The 17,876-nt window shown below is 58.1% G+C and overlaps 1 protein-coding gene across 5 annotated transcripts; it reads left to right on the top strand.

The window, feature by feature from the left end:
• The first annotated feature begins 2,435 nt into the window (after window positions 1–2,435).
• TDRKH (tudor and KH domain containing) lies at window positions 2,436–17,301 on the top strand. 5 transcript variants are annotated; one of them, XR_012156082.1, is made up of 15 exons: window positions 2,436–2,497; window positions 5,091–5,239; window positions 5,790–5,896; window positions 6,296–6,479; window positions 7,946–8,085; window positions 8,432–8,738; window positions 9,507–9,673; window positions 9,883–10,055; window positions 10,473–10,537; window positions 10,793–10,944; window positions 11,313–11,447; window positions 12,272–12,332; window positions 14,129–14,446; window positions 15,434–15,554; window positions 15,884–17,301. XR_012156082.1 is itself a non-coding variant. In XM_073322673.1 (13 exons), exons 2-13 carry the CDS (start codon window positions 5,116–5,118, stop codon window positions 14,854–14,856), a joined length of 2,343 nt encoding a protein of 780 aa, XP_073178774.1. In that variant the 5' UTR covers window positions 2,436–2,497; window positions 5,091–5,115; the 3' UTR covers window positions 14,857–15,522. The 5 variants fall into 5 exon arrangements, 3 of the variants coding, with proteins under 3 accessions (XP_073178774.1, XP_073178776.1, XP_073178775.1); XR_012156081.1 differs by having other exon boundaries at window positions 15,434–15,550; XM_073322673.1 differs by lacking the exon at window positions 15,884–17,301 and having other exon boundaries at window positions 14,129–15,522.
• The last annotated feature ends 575 nt before the right edge of the window (window positions 17,302–17,876 follow it).

Consider the following 17,876-nt stretch of genomic DNA (forward strand, 5'->3'; position numbering starts at 1 on the left):
AGGAGTTCACTGAATTCATTTCTGTTTGAACTAAATTTTTTTAGAAAAACATCCAATTTGATTTAATATTGCCCAGGATGGAGAATCTGCTACAACTGTAAGGAAGTTGTTCCAATGGTTCCTTCGCCATTAAAAATTTGAGCCTGATTTCTGGTCTGAATGAGCCTAGCTTCACAGCTATTGGATCGTGTTATACCTTTCTCTGCCAGGTTGAAGAGCCCAGTATCAATTGTTTGTTGTAGGTACTTTAAATAAACTGGGGTTAAATTACCCCTTAACCTTCTCTTGGCTAAACTCAACAGATTGAGCTGCTTGAGCACTGGACTGTTCCCTCTAAGTGGTAGGGAGGTAGAACTGTAGGCAATCAGTGGCAGATTAATGATTTTGCCACCCCTAGGCCCAGAAATAATTGCCGCCCCCTCCCAGCAGCTCCCCCCTGCCCCAGCTCACTTCCGCTCCGCCTCCTCCCCTGAGCGGGCTGCTGGGTCCTGCTTCTCCCCGCTCCTTGCCAGTGCTTGCACGTGAAACAGCTTCACAAAGGAGGGGAGAAGGGGGGGAACAAGGCTTGCTCAGGAGAGGAGGCAGGGCCAGGATTTGGAGAAGGGGACCAAGAGGGGCAGGGAGGGGGCGGGGAATGGGGGCGGGGAAGGGTGGAGTTGGGGCAGGGGCAGAGGGCGCAAACCAGTACTGGGGGAATCAGCCTCTGGCTGCTATTATAAATTTGCCACCCCTGCAAATTTGCCACCCTAGGCCTTGTTGGCCTAGGCATTAATACACCACTGTATACAATGGAGATTTGGGAATTTGGGGTTTGTCTACATAGGGAAATTGACTGGCATAGCTATAGGGAATAATTAGTCTGGTATAGCTATTCTGGAACAGCTCCCCATGTGGATACTCTATTCCAGAATAAATGAGACCTTAGTGTCCACATGGTACTCCTGAGGGCATTCTGTGCCAAAAAATTCTGTGCATAATATTTTAAAATTCTGCAAATTTTATTTGTCAAATGTGGAGGCTCCAGCATGGCATTGGGGAGCACAGGACACTGTGCAACTCCCCACCCCGGGACACAGACTCAGCGGTGAGGCTGCACCCAACACAATGCAAGGACCAGGCCTGCCCCAGAAACACCCCAGGGCCCTGCCCCTCTATGCCAAGTGCACCAGGTGTGAGCAGGCAGGCTCAGCAAGGCAGGATCCAAGCGTGGAGGGGCTTAGTGTGGGGGGGTCCAGGTGTGGGTTGAGAGGGTTCTGTGTGGGGCAATCTGGGTGCAGGTGGCTCAGTGGGGCATCCGGGTGCAGGGAGGGGATCTGGATGCACAGGGGCTTGTTGCGGGGTTCTGGGTGCACCGGTAATGGGACTCTGCAGGGGGGGTCCATGTGAAGGTGGTTAGGGCTCAGCGGGGGTTGCTGGGTGGGGGGGATAGAGCTCGGCGGGGGTCTGGGTGTGGCGAGCTCAGTCAGGGGTCCAGTTGCTCGGGGAGTGGGGCGGGGATCCAGGTGCAGCTGGTTCGGGCTTGGTAGGGTGGGGATCTGGGTGCAGGGGACTTGTTGGGGTGGTCCAGGGGAAGTGGGGCTCATCAGGGGGCTCCAGCATGGGATGCTATTGCGACCCTTACTTCTGCGCTGCTGCTGGCAGGGCGCTGCCTTCCGAGCTGGGCGCCCGCCTAACAGCCGCCGCTCTCTGAAGGCAGCGCGGAGGTAAGGGTGGCAGTACAGCAACCCCCCCCCCAAACCTTGTGACCTCCCTGCAAGTCACTTTTGGGTCAGGACCCCCAGTTTGAGAAACGCTGGTCTCCCCCCTGCAATCTGTGCTGTACAGGGTAAAAGCCCCCAGAAGACCGAGTTCACCGGGTGGAGGGGGAGTGACCAGATTTCATGGTCTGTGACACTTTTCATGGCTATGAATTTGGTAGGGCCCTAATCAGGGGGCTCCTCAGAGGGCTGCTGCCCCCTCCTCAGCCCAGTGCATCATGGGAGCTCTCAGAGGGCTGCTGCCCCCTCCTCGCCACCCCAGTGCATCATGGGAGCTCTCAGGGGGCGGCTGCCCCCTCCTCGCGACCCCAGTGCATCATGGGAGCTCTCAGGGGGCGGCTGCCCCCTCCTCGCCACCCCAGTGCATCATGGGAGCTCTCAGGGGGCGGCTGCCCCCTCCTCGCCACCCCAGTGCATCATGGGAGCACTCAGACGTGACCCCCGCCCTCAGTTCAAGATGCGGGGCGGGACCCGCTCGCTCAATACCTCTCTCTTACTGGCTGGGTACCCGGCTAGCCTAGCCTCCCATTGGTTAGAAGGCGTGGGAGCTGATTGGCCTTGGGGGAGCAGCAGCGGTGTGGCTCTCCCGGCCACCCGTGCAGCGATTGGTTCAGAGAGGAGGCGCGGCGCCGTGATTGGGGGTTGGCTGCGGCGGGCGTGTGCGGGCGGGGCGGGGCTGGGCTGGGCTGGGGAGAGGGAGGTGAGCGGAGCGGAGCCGGTGACTACGACGGCGGAGACAGGTGAGGGGGCTGGCTCGGGGCGGGGGGTTGCGGGGACCGAGGGGGCTGGCTCGGGGCGGGGGGGTGCGGGGACAGGTGAGGGGGCTGGCTCGGGGCGGGGGGTTGCGGGGACCGAGGGGGCTGGCTCGGGGCGGGGGGTTGCGGGGACCGGTGAGGGGGCTGGCTCGGGGCGGGGGGTTGCGGGGACCGGTGAGGGGGCTGGCTCGGGGCGGGGGGTTGCGGGGACCGGTGAGGGGGCTGGCTCGGGGCGGGGGGTTGCGGGGACCGGTGAGGGGGCTGGCTCGGGGCGGGGGGTTGCGGGGACCGGTGAGGGGGCTGGCTCGGGGCGGGGGGTTGCGGGGACCGGTGAGGGGGCTGGCTCGGGGCGGGGGGTTGCGGGGGACCAAGGGGGCTGGCTCGGGGTGGGGGGTTGCGGGGGACCAAGGGGGCTGGCTCGGGGCGGGGGCTTGCGGAGACAGGTGAGGGGGCTGGCTCGGGGTGGGGGGGTGCGGGGGACCAAGGGGGCTGGCTCGGGGTGGGGGGTTGCGGGGGACCAAGGGGGCTGGCTCGGGGCGGGGGCTTGCAGAGACAGGTGAGGGGGCTGGCTCGGGGCGGGGGGTTGCGGGGACCGAGGGGGCTGGCTCGGGGCGGGGGGTTGCGGGGACAGGTGAGGGGGCTGGCTCGGGGCGGGGGGTTGCGGGGGACCAAGGGGGCTGGCTCGGGGCGGGGGCTTGCTTGGACAGGTGAGGGGGCTGGCTCGGGGCGGGGACAGGTGAGGGGGCTGGCTCGGGGCGGGGGGTTGCGGGGACAGGTGAGGGGGCTGGCTCGGGGCAGGGGGTTGCGGGGGACCAAGGGGGCTGGCTCGGGGCGGGGGCTTGCGGAGACAGGTGAGGGGGCTGGCTCGGGGCGGGGGGTTGCGGGGACAGGTGAGGGGGCTGGCTCGGGGCGGGGGGTTGCGGGGGACCAAGGGGGCTGGCTCGGGGCGGGGGGTTGCGGGGACAGGTGAGGGGGCTGGCTCGGGGCGGGGGGTTGCGGGGGACCAAGGGGGCTGGCTCGGGGCGGGGGCTTGCGGAGACAGGTGAGGGGGCTGGCTCGGGGCGGGGGGGTGCGGGGACCGAGGGGGCTGGCTCGGGGCGGGGGGTTGCGGAGACAGGTGAGGGGGCTGGCTCGGGGCGGGGGGTTGCGGGGGACCGAGGGGGCTGGCTCGGGGCGGGGGGTTGCGGGGGACCAAGGGGGCTGGCTCGGGGCGGGGGGTCTGGCACGGGGTGGCGTGGGGGCTGTAGTAGCCAAGGAAGTAGGGGGCCTGGCATGGAGTGGGGAGATCTGGGGTGTGAGAGGGGAGAGATCTGGAGTGGGGGTGACCCTGGGACAATGCGGAGGGTAAGGTATGGGGGAAACCTCGTGTGCTGGGGGAAAGGTGGGATGGTGATCTGGGTGTGGGGGGAGACCAGAGCAGCTGGATCCAGGGTAGCTGAGGGATGTTGGGGGGTAGTATAGTGGAGGTGTTTAGGGAGCTGTATTATGGAGGAGATGGGGTGTCCTTGGGGAAGCCAGGCCTGGCCGCACAGCAGCAGCCTGGCGGGGCTTTGGTGTGGGGAAGTAGGGCAGGCTAGCATGAGTGGGTTGGGGTTGGCTTAGGCACACTGGCTGCATGGGGTGTGGAGCTGAGGTGCGTGGCATGGTGGGGTGGTCTGGGTTGGCTCTAGTGGGTTGGACGTAATGGCACAGAGGTGAGTGGTCTGGGGGTTAGATATGCTGTTGGAGAGGGTGGAATGTAGGCCTGGATGGGGGCAGGTGGGTTGGCGTGGAAGGGGGTGATTGTGGATCTGGGGTGTTGGCATTAAGGGCAGCGGAATAGGGGGTGTCTGATTGCAGGAGTTTAGCTCTGATTAAAAACAAAATATAAAATGCCAACACTCAAAATGCTTTTGCCGATGCCTAAGTCCCTGCTCACGTCTTCCCAGGAGCAGGTGGTGGAAACCAAGGTACCAGATTAGCTGGACCTTGTGCCTGATCCCTGGTAGTAGTTCCCATGGTTGGTGGTAGTTCCTGTGATTGATTGTCAGGTGCACAAGTTTCTACTCCTCCTTATGCAGGTTTGCTCAACAGCTGAGCTGTGCTGTTGAGAGAACCTGATGCCACAATCTGCTTGGCCTGCCAGCTGCCTTTATTTTGCAAGAATGGTAACTGTGCTTAGTGTCACGTCCAGCTGACTCTGATTAAATGTTACCTGCCAGATCACTGGCCTATGCTTTCTCTCCCACCAATAGCAGTGTTACTTGCATGCAAAAGACTTGTGCTTCTGTTTCTCTGATCTCCCCCCTGGTTTGGAAGAGTGCAGCCTGACAGTTACGGCTCGTACACCTTGACAGATCAGATTTGTGATGCAGAGCGATCCTGCAGAAGGCTTAAAAGCCTGCAGCTATCTGTGAGCAGCTTGAACAAGTCCTGGCATGTGCCAGTCGCGTTTTGAGGTTTGCCCTGGTCTGGCAGTGCCCAGGGCTAGTGGAGTCTGTGCCATTGGGACTGCCAGTCATGCCAATTGTGGTGGTCTCAGGAAGAGGAGCTGCTGTTGTGGCTAAGAGAATTCCTCTTCTCCCCCCCTCCCAATTAGAACGTGATCCATCAGTCTGGGAAAGATGTCAACAGACCAGGGTTACTGGACCAACCTGACAACCCTTCAGAAAATCGCTCTGGCCCTCGGGATCCCTGCCAGCGCAACTGTCCTGTACATCTTGTATCGCAGGTACAGAGAAAGCCGAGGTATGTATGCATCACCCCGTAGCGATGACCTTCGGGTGGCCGAGACTCCGTTGTTGTGTGGTGACTAACAGCTTGTGTGTTGCATTTAGGCTCGAATTATTAATTATACGGCCTCCTTCCACCTCCACCCCATCCGCAGCCTTGCCAAATGTTGGCAGGTGGTCAGAAATAAGCCTCTCCCATGCGAAAGAGAGAGCTGGCAGCATATCCGGGGGTGATCCCAGGGGACAGGAGGCCTGCTTTCTGAGCAGCTTTGTCTGTTCTGAATTTCCTCTGTGCTTTCTATAATGCCATCCCTGAAAGAAGCTAAAATCCTTTCACCCTCCTGCTAATTCCTTCCTGGATCCTGCCTGGTGCTTGAGGAAATGCAAACACACTTAGCACTGAAAGGTTAAATGTCTCAGTACTCTGGAGCTTTGCAGATTCCCCTTCTCTTCTGTCCTGGAGCTGCTGAACTAGCGGGATTGTCCATCTTCAGGCTGTGGGGAAGATGGCTTTGGGGGGTGGATGCATTAGCCTGTTTAACCTGTTTACTGTGGCTTGTGCTCAGAGGAGCGGCTGACCTTCGTAGGAGAGGATGACATTGAAATTGAAATGAAGATCCCACAGGAGGCTGTGAAATTGATCATCGGACGGCAGGGCGCCAGTATCAAACAGGCAAGTGGACAGCGGTTAGCGAGTCCGGCATCAGTGCCTGGCCCTACCATTGGCTTCAGTGTATTCTTCCCTCTGGACCCCCCACTCCATCCCTGAGAATCCCAAAGATCTTTGTATAAGCTGTTGCAGCCAGGTTGGCAACTGGCCTAGCAGCCTGGGGAGGGGAAGATTTGGGCACAGATGCCAGGGGAGGACAATACTGCTATAAAATGTGCCACTGGATGTTAATGCCCATCCCTTGGCTTTTAAAGAGCCACCCACGCTAACAGGCTCCAAGGGACAAAGGCTGAATCGATCGCATTTCCAAGAGGTCTGAGTTTTAAGGCTGATGCTCAGTCTGCTAAACCATCCCCTCTGCTGGAGAACCTTGCTAGACTTCCATGTCCTGTGTCTCCGCAGTTGAGGAAGGAGACGGGCGCTCACATTGATGTGGAGGACTCCGGTGAGGAGCGGGTGCTGCTGATCAGTGGCTTCCCCGTCCAGGTGTGCAGAGCGAAAGCTGCTATCCACCAGATCCTGGTGGACAACGCCCCTGTGTCAGAACAGTTCTTTGTGCCGCAGAGAGCCGTTGGCAGGATTATCGGTAACTGGCTAGAGACTTACCCACCCACGTCCCATTAGCCACCAGAAGAAATGCAAAGGGCCTGGGCAGAAATGACCCGGGGGCTGGTTTTTAAAGCTGCTCCAGAAGCACTGACCGCAGCTGTGCTGAAACATGGTGACTGCTACATACGGCTTCAGTCTGTTGACCAGAGCGTTTGCTGTTCCTATTCCTGGGTAGGGGGGCTTGGGAGAAATATTGAGACATAACAGTAAATCTGCATCCAGAGCCCGGGATTGAATAGTTATGCCCCTTCTCCACTCATTGGCTCCTTAGGGTGACAAGAAGTCTCATTATGCTGCCTCAGTTTATCAAACTGCAGTGTGTCAAATCTAAGCACCTTTATTTTGCACTTTGATCCTGGCGCACTTTGGAAGCCTGTATTTATAAAGCTAGGGTGAATCGCCAACCACAGGACTGACATCTCTGGGGTAGAATACTGCTTTTGTTCGATGGAGACACAGGAGGGGAAGGAGACTATGACCTGACCAGCTGGAAACTGGCTTGGGCTGTGAGAGATCTGGGTTGAACTCCCTTCTCCACCACTGACTTCCTGTGTGACCTTGTGCCAGTCATTTAATTTCCGTGTCTCAGTTTCCCCACCTGTACTGTGGCAATAAGAGCCCTGCCCCCTCTCACAAGAGAGCTGTGAGTATAAATACCCTTAAAGACTGTGTGGTGCTTGGCTAGTTCGGTGTTGGGGGCTAGATATGTATCTAAGATAACACAGAAATACAGGAAGCCCAGCTGTGGTTGCCTCAATCGGAATTTAGCCAGCAAAATGGGGCTTAGCTCCTTGCCTCTTTCACAAAGCACGAGAGATCAGGCCCTGGAATTTGCATCACATCTGAAGGATGGCCCTGTACCCCATGTGTCGTGCTGGAGCGCTTTTTACTAGCTAGCTGTACCTATAGGCTGCAATGAAAAACCTGTGGCCGCAAATCTCAGAGCCTGGGTCAGCTGACTCGGGCTCATGCTACAGAGCTAAAAACAGCAGTGTAGACATTGAGGCTTGGGCTGGAGCCGTCAGGTTTCGGGGCCTGAGCCTAAACATCTGCACGGCTGTTTTTAGCCCCATGGCACAAGCCTGTGTCATTGGCCCCAGGCTCTGAGATTTGCTGCCCATGGGGCTTTGATTGCAATGTAGACATACGCTGAGCGGCAACCAGCATCTTCCAAAATCGCAGTTGGATCTGTCTAAGTTCTTATGGTGTTGCCCATCGCTGCAGCATCTGGGTGCCAGCAGCCATTCATCCTTCGCTAAAAACATCTCCTTGGAGCGGAGCAGCCAAAACCCAAATTTCTGGAGGCGCTTGTGTTCTGGCCACAAGAAAAATGACTCTGGGGGAGTGGACGTTCCCCTCAGAGCCCTTTCTTCGGCGGGGTTCTCTGTAGTTTCTCTGCTGCTGTTGCTGCGTGAGTAACCTACTTCTCGTTGCCTCTCTCAGGCAGGGGCGGCGAGACGGTGCGAGCCATCTGTCGCAGCTCAGGGGCCAGAGTGGTCTGCGAGAAGGAGACAGACAACACCCTGTGTCTGACCCGGCTCATCAGCCTCTCAGGGACCCGCAAGGAGGTGAATGCTGCCAAGGTGGGTCTGGGGTGACTGCCCTCTTTAAGAGGGACTGGTCGGCTGTCTCCCGGTCTGGCTTAAGAAAAGGTCGCTGAGCTGGGAGCTGCTGGCGATGAGCTCTCAGGACAGGCTCGAGCAGGAGAACGCTGCCAAGCTGCAGGAAGGCTTGTTCAGAAATCCCTAGGAAGGAGGGGAAGAACTAGGCTGGAGTGGATGAAAGGGAAACTGAGGCAGGGCATGCCGATACTGTAAAGATTAGCCACAGAGCAGTGCCCTGTGTGGGGGTTACCCTGTCACAGGGTCTCCTTCCACATGGGCTGGTGGCTGTGAGCCAAACACCCTTTTCCCCCTTCATCTCCCAAAGCAACTGATCCTGGAAAAGCTTTCGGAGGAAGACGTGTTTCGAAAGAAACTGGCCCTGTCGGCGGCAGCCCGGTGCCTGCGCAAGCAGCCCTTGGGCATGAGGAGAGAGGATCCTGGGCAGCAGGGGGAGCTGCCAAGCCCCAGCGGCGAGGCCCTCTGCCAGCTGGTGAGCCCTCAGGAAGGGGCAGGGGATGGAAACTGGCTGCTGGCTGCAGAAGCCTTGGACCAACCACAGGAGCTCAGAGCTGAGACCGAGTCCCCAGAGGAGCCGGTAATGGAGCCCAGCCAGGCAGTGCCCATGTTTGAGGGTGAGTGGAGTGGTTTTCTCCAGGGCTGGCTTAAACAGAGGATGCGTGGCGTATGGCCAATGGGGTTGCTGCCCTAGCCCTTTGAGGGGCATGGGCTGGCCGCTGAGACCTAGGACTCCTGGGTTCTCTTCCTGGCTCTTAGATTGACTTGCTGGCCTCGGAGCAGCGCCCTCCCCACTCTGTGCCTTGGTTTCCCTATCTGTTCAGCGTGGGTTAGGTGTCTGCATAGGTTGCTCTCCTGAAGAAAAGCAGCTGTAAAGAGAAAAGGGTTGGGGCTGCATGTCACGCAGCGTCAGTCTGTGGATTGCCTGAGGCTTGGGTCCCTGGGGCTCGCCTTCTCCCTTGCACCGCGGCCCTGACTCTCAGGAGCTGCCCTGCCCAGTGGGACCACATGCCACTCTATCCATGTCTTTTAGGGCACCGAGACCCTTCCTCATGGGGGGCGCCTTTGCCGTCCTGCCAGGATGGAAGGTATCTTAGCTGGCTGCTCCCACTTTGTCCTCCACAAACCTGCTCTGAGCGGGGTCGCGGTGTGCCACTCCTCTCCTGTGAGCGGGGTGCCTGCAGATCTACCCGCGCGTCGCTCCTCAACGGTCCTAGCATGCGGTGAAATGTCTCCCCCCGCCCACCCCAAGACCCTTGTCCCTCTGTCTGGATCAGCAGCCCACGCTTGGACTTCCAGAGCTTCGCTCGTACCCTCTGCCTCCCTCTCTGGGTTACCCTGGGCCTCCCCTTCCCCTCTTGCTCAGTGCGGTGTGCCCCTCTCAGTCCCCAGCCCTGACTTCAGCTTCCACGCGGACGAACACCTGGAGGTTTACGTCTCGGCCTCAGAGAACCCCAGCCACTTCTGGATCCAGATCGTTGGCTCCCGCAGCCTGCAGCTCGACAAGCTGACCTGTGAGATGTCCCAGTACTATGGGAGTAGCAGCCAGTCGGTGAGCATCTGCCGTGGCATGCCCCACCTGACACGACGGCTGGGTAAACCTGCCGCAGCCGAATGGAATGGTGTGCCTCCCCCACGCCCACTAGCCGAAGAGGAGTTAATCCTTCTCTTCCTCCCCTGCTGCTTGAACCTGCATCGCTTCCTGATCTAGCCCCGAGAACCTGCACATGTGACTCCCTGCCCCTCCTTCTGTCTTGCCAGCCTGAATTCCCGACCGTCCGAGTAGGCGACATCGTGGCTGCCCCGTACGCTGATCACGGCGCCTGGTACCGGGCCCGAGTCCTGGGTACCCTGGAGAACGGCAACTTGGATCTGTATTACGTCGACTTCGGGGATAACGGGGAAGCCCCGCTGGAGGTGCTGCGAGCCTTGCGGTACGTGCAGTGGGGAGGGCAGTGAAGAGGGAGAGCGTAGGCTAGGGCGGAGGGAAAGAGGGGGCGCGGAGCAGGACTCCTGGGTCCCATTGCTGCCGCTGATTTGCTGTGGGATTCTGGGGAAGCCTCCTGGTTCACTCTGCACCTCCGTTTCTGTAAAATGGGGAGAGCCCCATCTCAAGGGGGTTGAAGGGCCAAGCTAACGACTGTACAGGGTGTGGAGCTCCTTGAACGTGAAGGGCGAGGGTGGGTGCAGTGACGCCGCAGGGATCCCGCACTTCCACGTGCAGATCCCTACTAACCCAGAGCGATGTGGCTTAGCAGGGCAGACCTGACCTATTTCACCAGCTGGGGGGGCCTCCGGGCGCTGGGGTCATATCGCTGTTCACAATGGTTCCTCCCCTCCCTTTCCACTAGGAGTGACTTCCTGAGTCTGCCCTTCCAGGCCATCGAGTGCAGCCTTGCTGGGATCGCCCCCGCGGGTGAGTTGCGAAGCTGTGGGCGAGGTGCTCTCTGCTGGGACGTGTCCCCGCGAGGGAACCAGACGGGCTGCCGGTGGGATAGCCCGACTGGGCTTGGCCAGCACCCAGAGGGAGGCGGCTCTCGATGGTTGCCAAGTGGCTGGTTGATGTGGAAATCTCCCATTTCCAGACCCGCCTGCACTTAGCTCCGTGGGGTTCTCTCTCTGCGTCCCGGGGAGTCAACCCCAGCCTCTGCTACGCAGTCTCTCCCCACAGGGGAGCAATGGGAAGAGGACGCCCTGGACGAATTCGATCGCCTCACCTGTTGTGCTGAGTGGAAGCCCCTGCTGGCCAAGATTTCCAGTTACGTCCAGTCTGGGGTCTGTACCTGGCCACGCATCCAGCTGTATGACACCAGCCAGGGACAGGTGAGCTCCAGAGGCTGGGTTGTCTGGCAGGCTGCATTCTCCCCTTACAAACACAGCACTTGCTGGCAAGGGGTCTGTAGAGCAGCACGTTTCTGCATCTCCACTCCCCTTGGTGCGGCCGCTGGCAGCCAGAGCCTGGCAAGCCCGGGTGGGCTCGTCTCTGCCTATATTGAGATCAGGATTCAGTCAAACTCCTGTCCGTCTCTCTCTCTCTCTCTCTCTCTCCCTCCAACCTGTATCCCCAAACCACCAGTGCTGCTTCCTCTCTGGCACCTGCTCCCTTCTCCGAGCTGCACCCCCTTAGTCTCTTCCCCTTGTGCTGTCATCAGCCAGCCTGCAACTCTCTGCCCCTTCCTCTTTCCCTTCAGAGCCTTGATATAGGGGGGGAGCTGGTCCGGCTGGGTCACGCTGTGCGGTGTCTGCAAGAGGAGGATGACGCTGCGGGGGACGGCGCCCCCCAGATGGGGAAGGAGGCCACGGCCGAGGCGTTCCAGAAGATGCTGGTTAGTCAATCACTAGCCCCGTGGAAGGGCTGGAACCACCATTGGCGAGCAGCTGTAATGATCCCATTTGCGGCCTGTAGGAAAAAGAGCCTGAGGAAGTGACGTGTGCTGGGCGGAGGGGAGGGGCTCTAGGTGCCCTCTGCTCTCAGGCTGCCCTGATGCAGACAGCTGTGGGATCTCGGGCACTCCTGCAGCTGGAGGTGTCGTTTCCAGCTCCGGCTGATGTGCCCGCGCTAGCTTTGATCAAGATAGCAGCATGGCTGCGGCTGCCCGGGCCGGCTGCCCAAGTTCGTGCCCAAAGTCTTTGGCGGGATTGCAGTCGGGCAGCCAGTCTGAGTTGCCACCTGTGCCCGCCGCAGCTCTGCCGCTGTTACGAGCACGTTAGCTTGAGCAAAGCTAGCGTGTGTACATCTCCCTGAGCCAGGAGTCACAGCTCCGGCTGTTCGCCTACCCCACATGTCCCGCTCCTTGTTCTAAGGCTAGATCATCTCTGAGTCTGTTTGCCCCAGGCCAGTGGGACGGACGCCCCCCGAAAGAGTTGCTGTAAAACAGCTTCCGTGTTTTTCGAATGCAGAGGACAACGTCCTAATGAAACCCTTCTCGCTCCAGGTAGAGCAATGCATGCGAAAGCTTTGGCACTAGCTGGCTCTGTCTGCCACGGGCAGGAGCGGCAGCACCACGGTGTAGGAGATCTCTGCCTCGGGGCTGGTTTCCTCTCCCCTCGACGGACCCTGGTTGGTTCTGCGCTGTGGATCCCGACAGCGAGGAGGTGTTTATCCGTGGGCACAGTAATCGGATTAACGCTACCTCTCTCTGTTGCTCAGGGGAATGCTGCAGGGACCTCCCTCGAGAGCCTTCTGTCGGAGACCTGCGTCAGCCTTTCAGGTACGCCGTTGTGATGGGCTGAAGCAACCTGCCCTTCCTGGGGGCGGCTGCTCCAACAGAATCTGTCTGCCTTAGGGTTGTATCTTGCTGCCAGTCACCATAGTGTCTGGGCACCTTCCACATCACATCAATAGCTACGTCTCTGGCTCTTCATGTGCCCCCGCTCCCCAAGATACCAGAGGGAGCAAAAGAACCGGGAATTAAGGCTTTCTCCTTTGTCTGAGACCTGATTCTCCCCTTCTGCCACATGAATGGGGCAAAAAAATTGAATCTGTGTTTACTCTAGGGAAAAACAGAACCAACTGTTTCAGGCCCAGCACTTACCGTTTTGTTTCAAGGATTTTCACAAAATTCAACATTAATTGGACAATATTCACGCAGTTCCTTTTAAACTTAATTCCTTAGGTGTGGATGGGAGAGATATTTACTAATTCTTCTGCACTTCATAGCCCTAAGAGAACTCTGTGCCAGATGCTTGCGAATTAGAAACTGGCTGGTCAACTTTACGGGCAGTGTGACCTAGTGGGTAAGGCACTGGATGAAGACCTAGGAATCTAGATTCTATTCCTGGCTCTGCCACTGATCTGCTCTGTGGCCTTGGGCAAGTCACTTCTGTGCCCAAGTTTCCCTTCCCTCTCCCTCCTTTGTCTACTCCCATTTGTGAGCTCTTCAGGGCAGCGACTGTCTCATGTCTGTGCAGCACCTGGCCTGATAGGACCCTGATCTTGGCTGTGGCCTCAAGGTGCTGCCGTAATACATGTAATTGCCCTGAAGCTGCCTGAAAGGCAAAAAGTAAATGGGGTAATTGAGATTTTTTGCAAATCCTTCCAGTGTTTAATAACTGGTGCTAATTCCCTTATTCCAAGTGCTGGATGGAGAGGGCTGTTTAAAGCTCCACTGGTCCTAACGCAAGAGAAGGAACATACTTGTAGGGGCTAATGCTGCCGACGGATGGGAACCAAAACTGGGCTTCCAGCTCTGTTTTCTGGGATCTAGTGAGAAGGCTGGGAATGTCATTTCAGTCGGACTTGACTTTTTGCAAGTGGCTGTGTGCGTAAGACTGAGTGTGACAAGTTTATGGAGGGGATGGTATGACAATTGCCTACAGTGGCACATGGCCTACCCGCGACTGCTATGAGCAAATATCTCCAGTGGCCAGTGATGGGACCCTGGGTGGGGAGGGCTCTGAGTTACTACAGAGAATTTGTTCCCAGGTGTCTGTCTGGTGCGTCTTGCCTGCTCAGGGTCTAACTGATCGCCATATTTGGGGCATGAAGGAATTTTCCCCCAGGACAGATTGGCAGAGATCCTGGGGGATTTTAGTCTTCCTCTGCATCATGGGACACGGGTCACTTGCTGGTTTGGATGAACATTCGGAAATATACAGCCTCCGTCCACACGAGATACAAAGCGTGTATCCCTCAAACGCTCTGCAGGGGTTAAATAATCCGTTAGGCAAAGGAGAAAAATTACTTCTAGCTGTGATGGGGAGGAGAGTTGGGGCAGAAAGGTTCAAGAAACCCCCTCTAGGCTTAGACCGGGCAGCAAGGAAGCCAGGAGGAGATAAGTGGGGAAAGGTGAAGAGCAGAAATCGAGGGGAGGCTGTTTCACACAGCAGTAGCTGCAGAGGAGAAGGCTCTTGTGCCAGCAGGGGCACAATGGGACAGAGAAGAGACTGGTGTTAGAGACCTAGTGGGGTGGGGGGAGGCAGTAGGGATCTTGTGTCCATGTGCTGAAGATGCAGAGGAGAGAGCGTGGCCCAGCCCCCCATGTAATATGTGCCTTTGGCTTGGTAGATAACTCCATTGAGCAGCTCCGAAGTGACACCGAGCCCATAGAACCACCCTCCCAGAAGACAGTCATGCCCTCACTCTGGTCCCTACGGATCTTGGCTCCCTCCTGCCCTCTGCGGGACTCGGAGGCTCTCGCCTTGCAAGCTGGCGGTGAAAAGCAGAATGGCTCAGGGGGCTGTAGCAGCGAGGGGGTGTCAGAGGCCGGGGGGTCTCTGCCAGCCACCGGGAGCCAAGCAGCAGATGACAAGTGGACATCTAGTCCTGCTGATTCCACGCATCCCACCGCCTTCTCGGGAGAGGACTCTCCCATCTCCCTCTCAAGTAAAGGTTCCAGCACCTCAAACGCCAGCTTCCCTACTGCCCTGACCTCTGGGGACAGCAGCTGCTACTCCCCCCGGGGCTATTTCTATTACCTCTCCACTTCAGAAGAGTGGTCCAACTCCTCTGTCTTCTGCAGCGGCTCAGGCTCTGCCGGCGATTCCCTCCAAAGCCCTGTCCTCATCAGCTGCTCTGACAGCGAGGAGGAGGAAGGGGGGCTGAGGGCCCGGAGGAGAGGTACAGAAGGCACCATGGGCACCGCACTGTGGTCTGGGGTGTCGGAAGCACAAGGAGTACAGATTTCTGCTGCACTGGCAGCCCTGAGATGCAGGAGTGTCCCATGTGCTCTCCCACCCCTCCCTGCTTGCAAGGGGGCAGGGATTTGTTTGGCTTGGAGTGGCAGCTACTGGTAATCTCCACCAGCTGGCAACATCTGCTCCTCCTGGCAAGGGCCTCAATCCTTGGCAATGCGTCTTACCTTTCAATGTGGCACGGGCCGTGGGAAGGTGCTCAGTGCCACTTCAGGCACCCCTGCATCGCTGGGCTCAGGCCTGCTTTCATTTCTCCTGGCGTAAATCCGGAGCAGCCCCATGTTGGTGACTGGGGTTCTCCGGCTTAAGCCAGGTGTAACTGAGATCTGAACCTGCCCACTGGGTGTCGCTGCAGCACGGATCACCTGCTCTGCAGAGCAGGCGAAGGGGGCGTGAAATGGATGCACGGGGGCTCTTAGTGTCAGCTGCGGCATGACTCTCGTTTCTCAGTGCACCGGGGCGCACAAGTGGGGAGAGGTGGTCCTTCCTTGCACCTTGAAGCAGCTGGACACTGGCTAGGGCTCTTCCTGAACAGAGCAGGTTGTCTCTCTGCAGCCTGTCGCCAGAGAAGGGGGCACAGACTCTGGCTGCACGGTGACTTGGCTCTTGGTGGCAGGCCGGCGCCGGGGAGCCATGATGCTGTGCCTGTTTTACCCACTGCCTCTCCTCTTCTGTGCAGAAGCCGCCTCTGTGTCTGGAAGTGGTGACGATGTTATTCTGGTCGAAGATGATTTGCTGTGATCCCCTCCCCACCCCTTCCCCGAGCAGCAGCGAGCCGGAGGCGTTGCGGAGGGTGGTGCGTAAGTTTCAGTCTGTTTGCGGTGGTACTGGGCCCCCGGCTGTCTCCGGGATCCTGCTTTCAGGGCAGAGGAAGGGCCCCTCTTGTACGGTGCACGGAGGCCTTGTCGGCACTGCCGTGCTTTGTGTTTGCCAGCATGGCTGCCCTGAGAGCGGGAGGCGCTGCTCAATAGCGCCCCCCGTGGGCAGGTTAAGGAGTGGCACTAGTTACAGTCTGAGGCTGTAATACACCCACTCCGGGTGGCTATTTTAAGCAAGCCGCTGCAGCTCCCTGCGCTCTTGAGCGTTTCACTCAGTGCCTCTGCTTTCTTGCCTTCCCTTTGGTCCCTAGGAGGTTGGTGCCTGGATTGACACGACCATGAGGACTCCCCGGCGGGGGCGGAAGAATAAAATACTGCGGGGAAAGTGGAAGGAGAGACCACAGCCATTGGGGACTTGTGGGACCCACCCCTTCTCCGGGTCCTGAAACAACGGGTTTGCATCGTAACCTTGTCCTCATCTGTGGGCATGTGTGTTTGGGGCGGGGGCTGCACCACATCGAGTGCATGTTGCTGGCGTGTGACTGCCCTTCTTGGGGGCTCTCTGGGATGCGGGGGGCTGGGATGGGGAGTGGGTGTTTTTCATTGCATTTGGAGGGTGCTGGTCCTAGAGATCCTGGGGCTAACTGCCAGCGTCTGTTGAGTTGGACGCCGGGGTTCCGGCCATGCGGTTCTGCGGCGCTCCGCGGAATACAGGTGTTCCGGGGGTTGCCGTGTTGCAGTCCCCTTCTATCCCAGTTGACGGCTGCTGGGCTGTCCTGGTGTAAATCCAGAGTAACTTCACGGACTGCATTTGAGTTGTCTATAGCTGCTGGTGTAACAGAGAGCAGTATCAGGCCTGCTGGGTCCCACTTCCTTCTGGACAGCTGAGCCCCTCCTTCCCTGGACTGGGGGGAGGCCCCCGCTCGCTCTCCTGCAGGCCATTTGGCTGGGTTGCACTCGCTGACTTCGGTTTTGGTTTAAATCTCGGAGCAAGGCGCCTGCACCAAAGGCTCCACTCCGCCGTCCTTCCCACTGCAGGAGGGAGACACCGGCGCTCTGGTGACGTGACTGGCTGAGCTTTCTCTGCTGCAGAAATGGGGCCGGAGGATGGTTGTGACACCCCGAGCTTTGACAGCACTTGCTTTACTAAAATAAAAGGTTTCTTCTTTTTGAACGTGAGAATCCTCTTAAGCTGCCAACGTTGGAGCTGCATTTTCGTTTCAATAAACGCAGACTAAGCTGGTCTTTTTTTTTTTTTTGGTGGCTGAATCTGCTTTGGTGCAGAACCGCCCCAGCATGTAGCATTTGTAGAGAGTTTTGGAGGGGGTGGTTTCTGGAGCGCTCTGCATGGACTTACTGGTCTTCCCCTTGGAGATGACGGGAGCTGAGTTAGGCCAGAAGCGGGGCTTTGAAGATTTGCTTCATAAAGGAGAAGTCTGGGCAAAGTGTGTTTAGCCTGCTGACCACTGGAGAGTACCTGGCTGGCTCCGTCAAAGTTCCTGTCTGGGAATTGGCCAAAGCTTTATACCTCTATCCAAAGTGGCTTTGGAAGTCTCTCACAGCAGAGGCTGCCTTGTTGCGAAGATGGGCATTTCCTGCTAGCTGGGTGCATTGTTTTCACCCCAGCCCCATTTGGGGGGGGTGAACAGGGGGCGATCAAACAAGGTTTGGGAGAGCTGTGTACCTCAGCCATTGGTTTCTTTCTTAAATAAAAGTTCCATTGAGAGTTTTTCTAGTGAGTCAGCTAAGTCCTTGGGGGATGCGTGGGGAGGAGGGAGGCCTTAGAACTGGGCTGCAAGATGCCAGGGGTCTGTTGCCCACCTTGCCTCTCACTCTGAGACTCATGTTAGTCGGATTCCTCCTTCTGCCTCTTGCACCATGCTGTAGAATAGGGCTGATGATGCATAATTAGTGGGTCAGGGCCTTTGCTGTTCATGGGGGTCAAGCTCTGGGTTAGCCAGCTCCAAGTGCAAATTGAGGCCCCTGGGGGAGAAGGGCTGGCTAGTGGGGGGAGAGGCCTGCTGACCCTAACTCTACCATCACTACCTCCCCCTGTAGCCAGAGCAAGTCCACAGGCCTTGTTGGGCTCATTCCCTCACCACTGTAGTCAGAGGGTGACTGAGAGAACTGGAACAAGCCTCATTTCTACTAAAAAATTCCAAGGGTCTGCCACTCGGGGTCTAGCAGGGTCTCTGGAATTTTTTTAATGGAGCCAGGTGCAGGTTTTCTAAAGCTGTTGTGTGACAGTCTGAGAAATAGCACTGAACACAGGGCCTCGCTTCCCTCGGCCACCTGTCTCCCTGA

The sequence above is a fragment of the Lepidochelys kempii genome, chromosome 24 (assembly GCF_965140265.1).
Source record: "Lepidochelys kempii isolate rLepKem1 chromosome 24, rLepKem1.hap2, whole genome shotgun sequence".
In the NCBI taxonomy this organism is placed as follows: Eukaryota; Metazoa; Chordata; order Testudines; family Cheloniidae; genus Lepidochelys; species Lepidochelys kempii.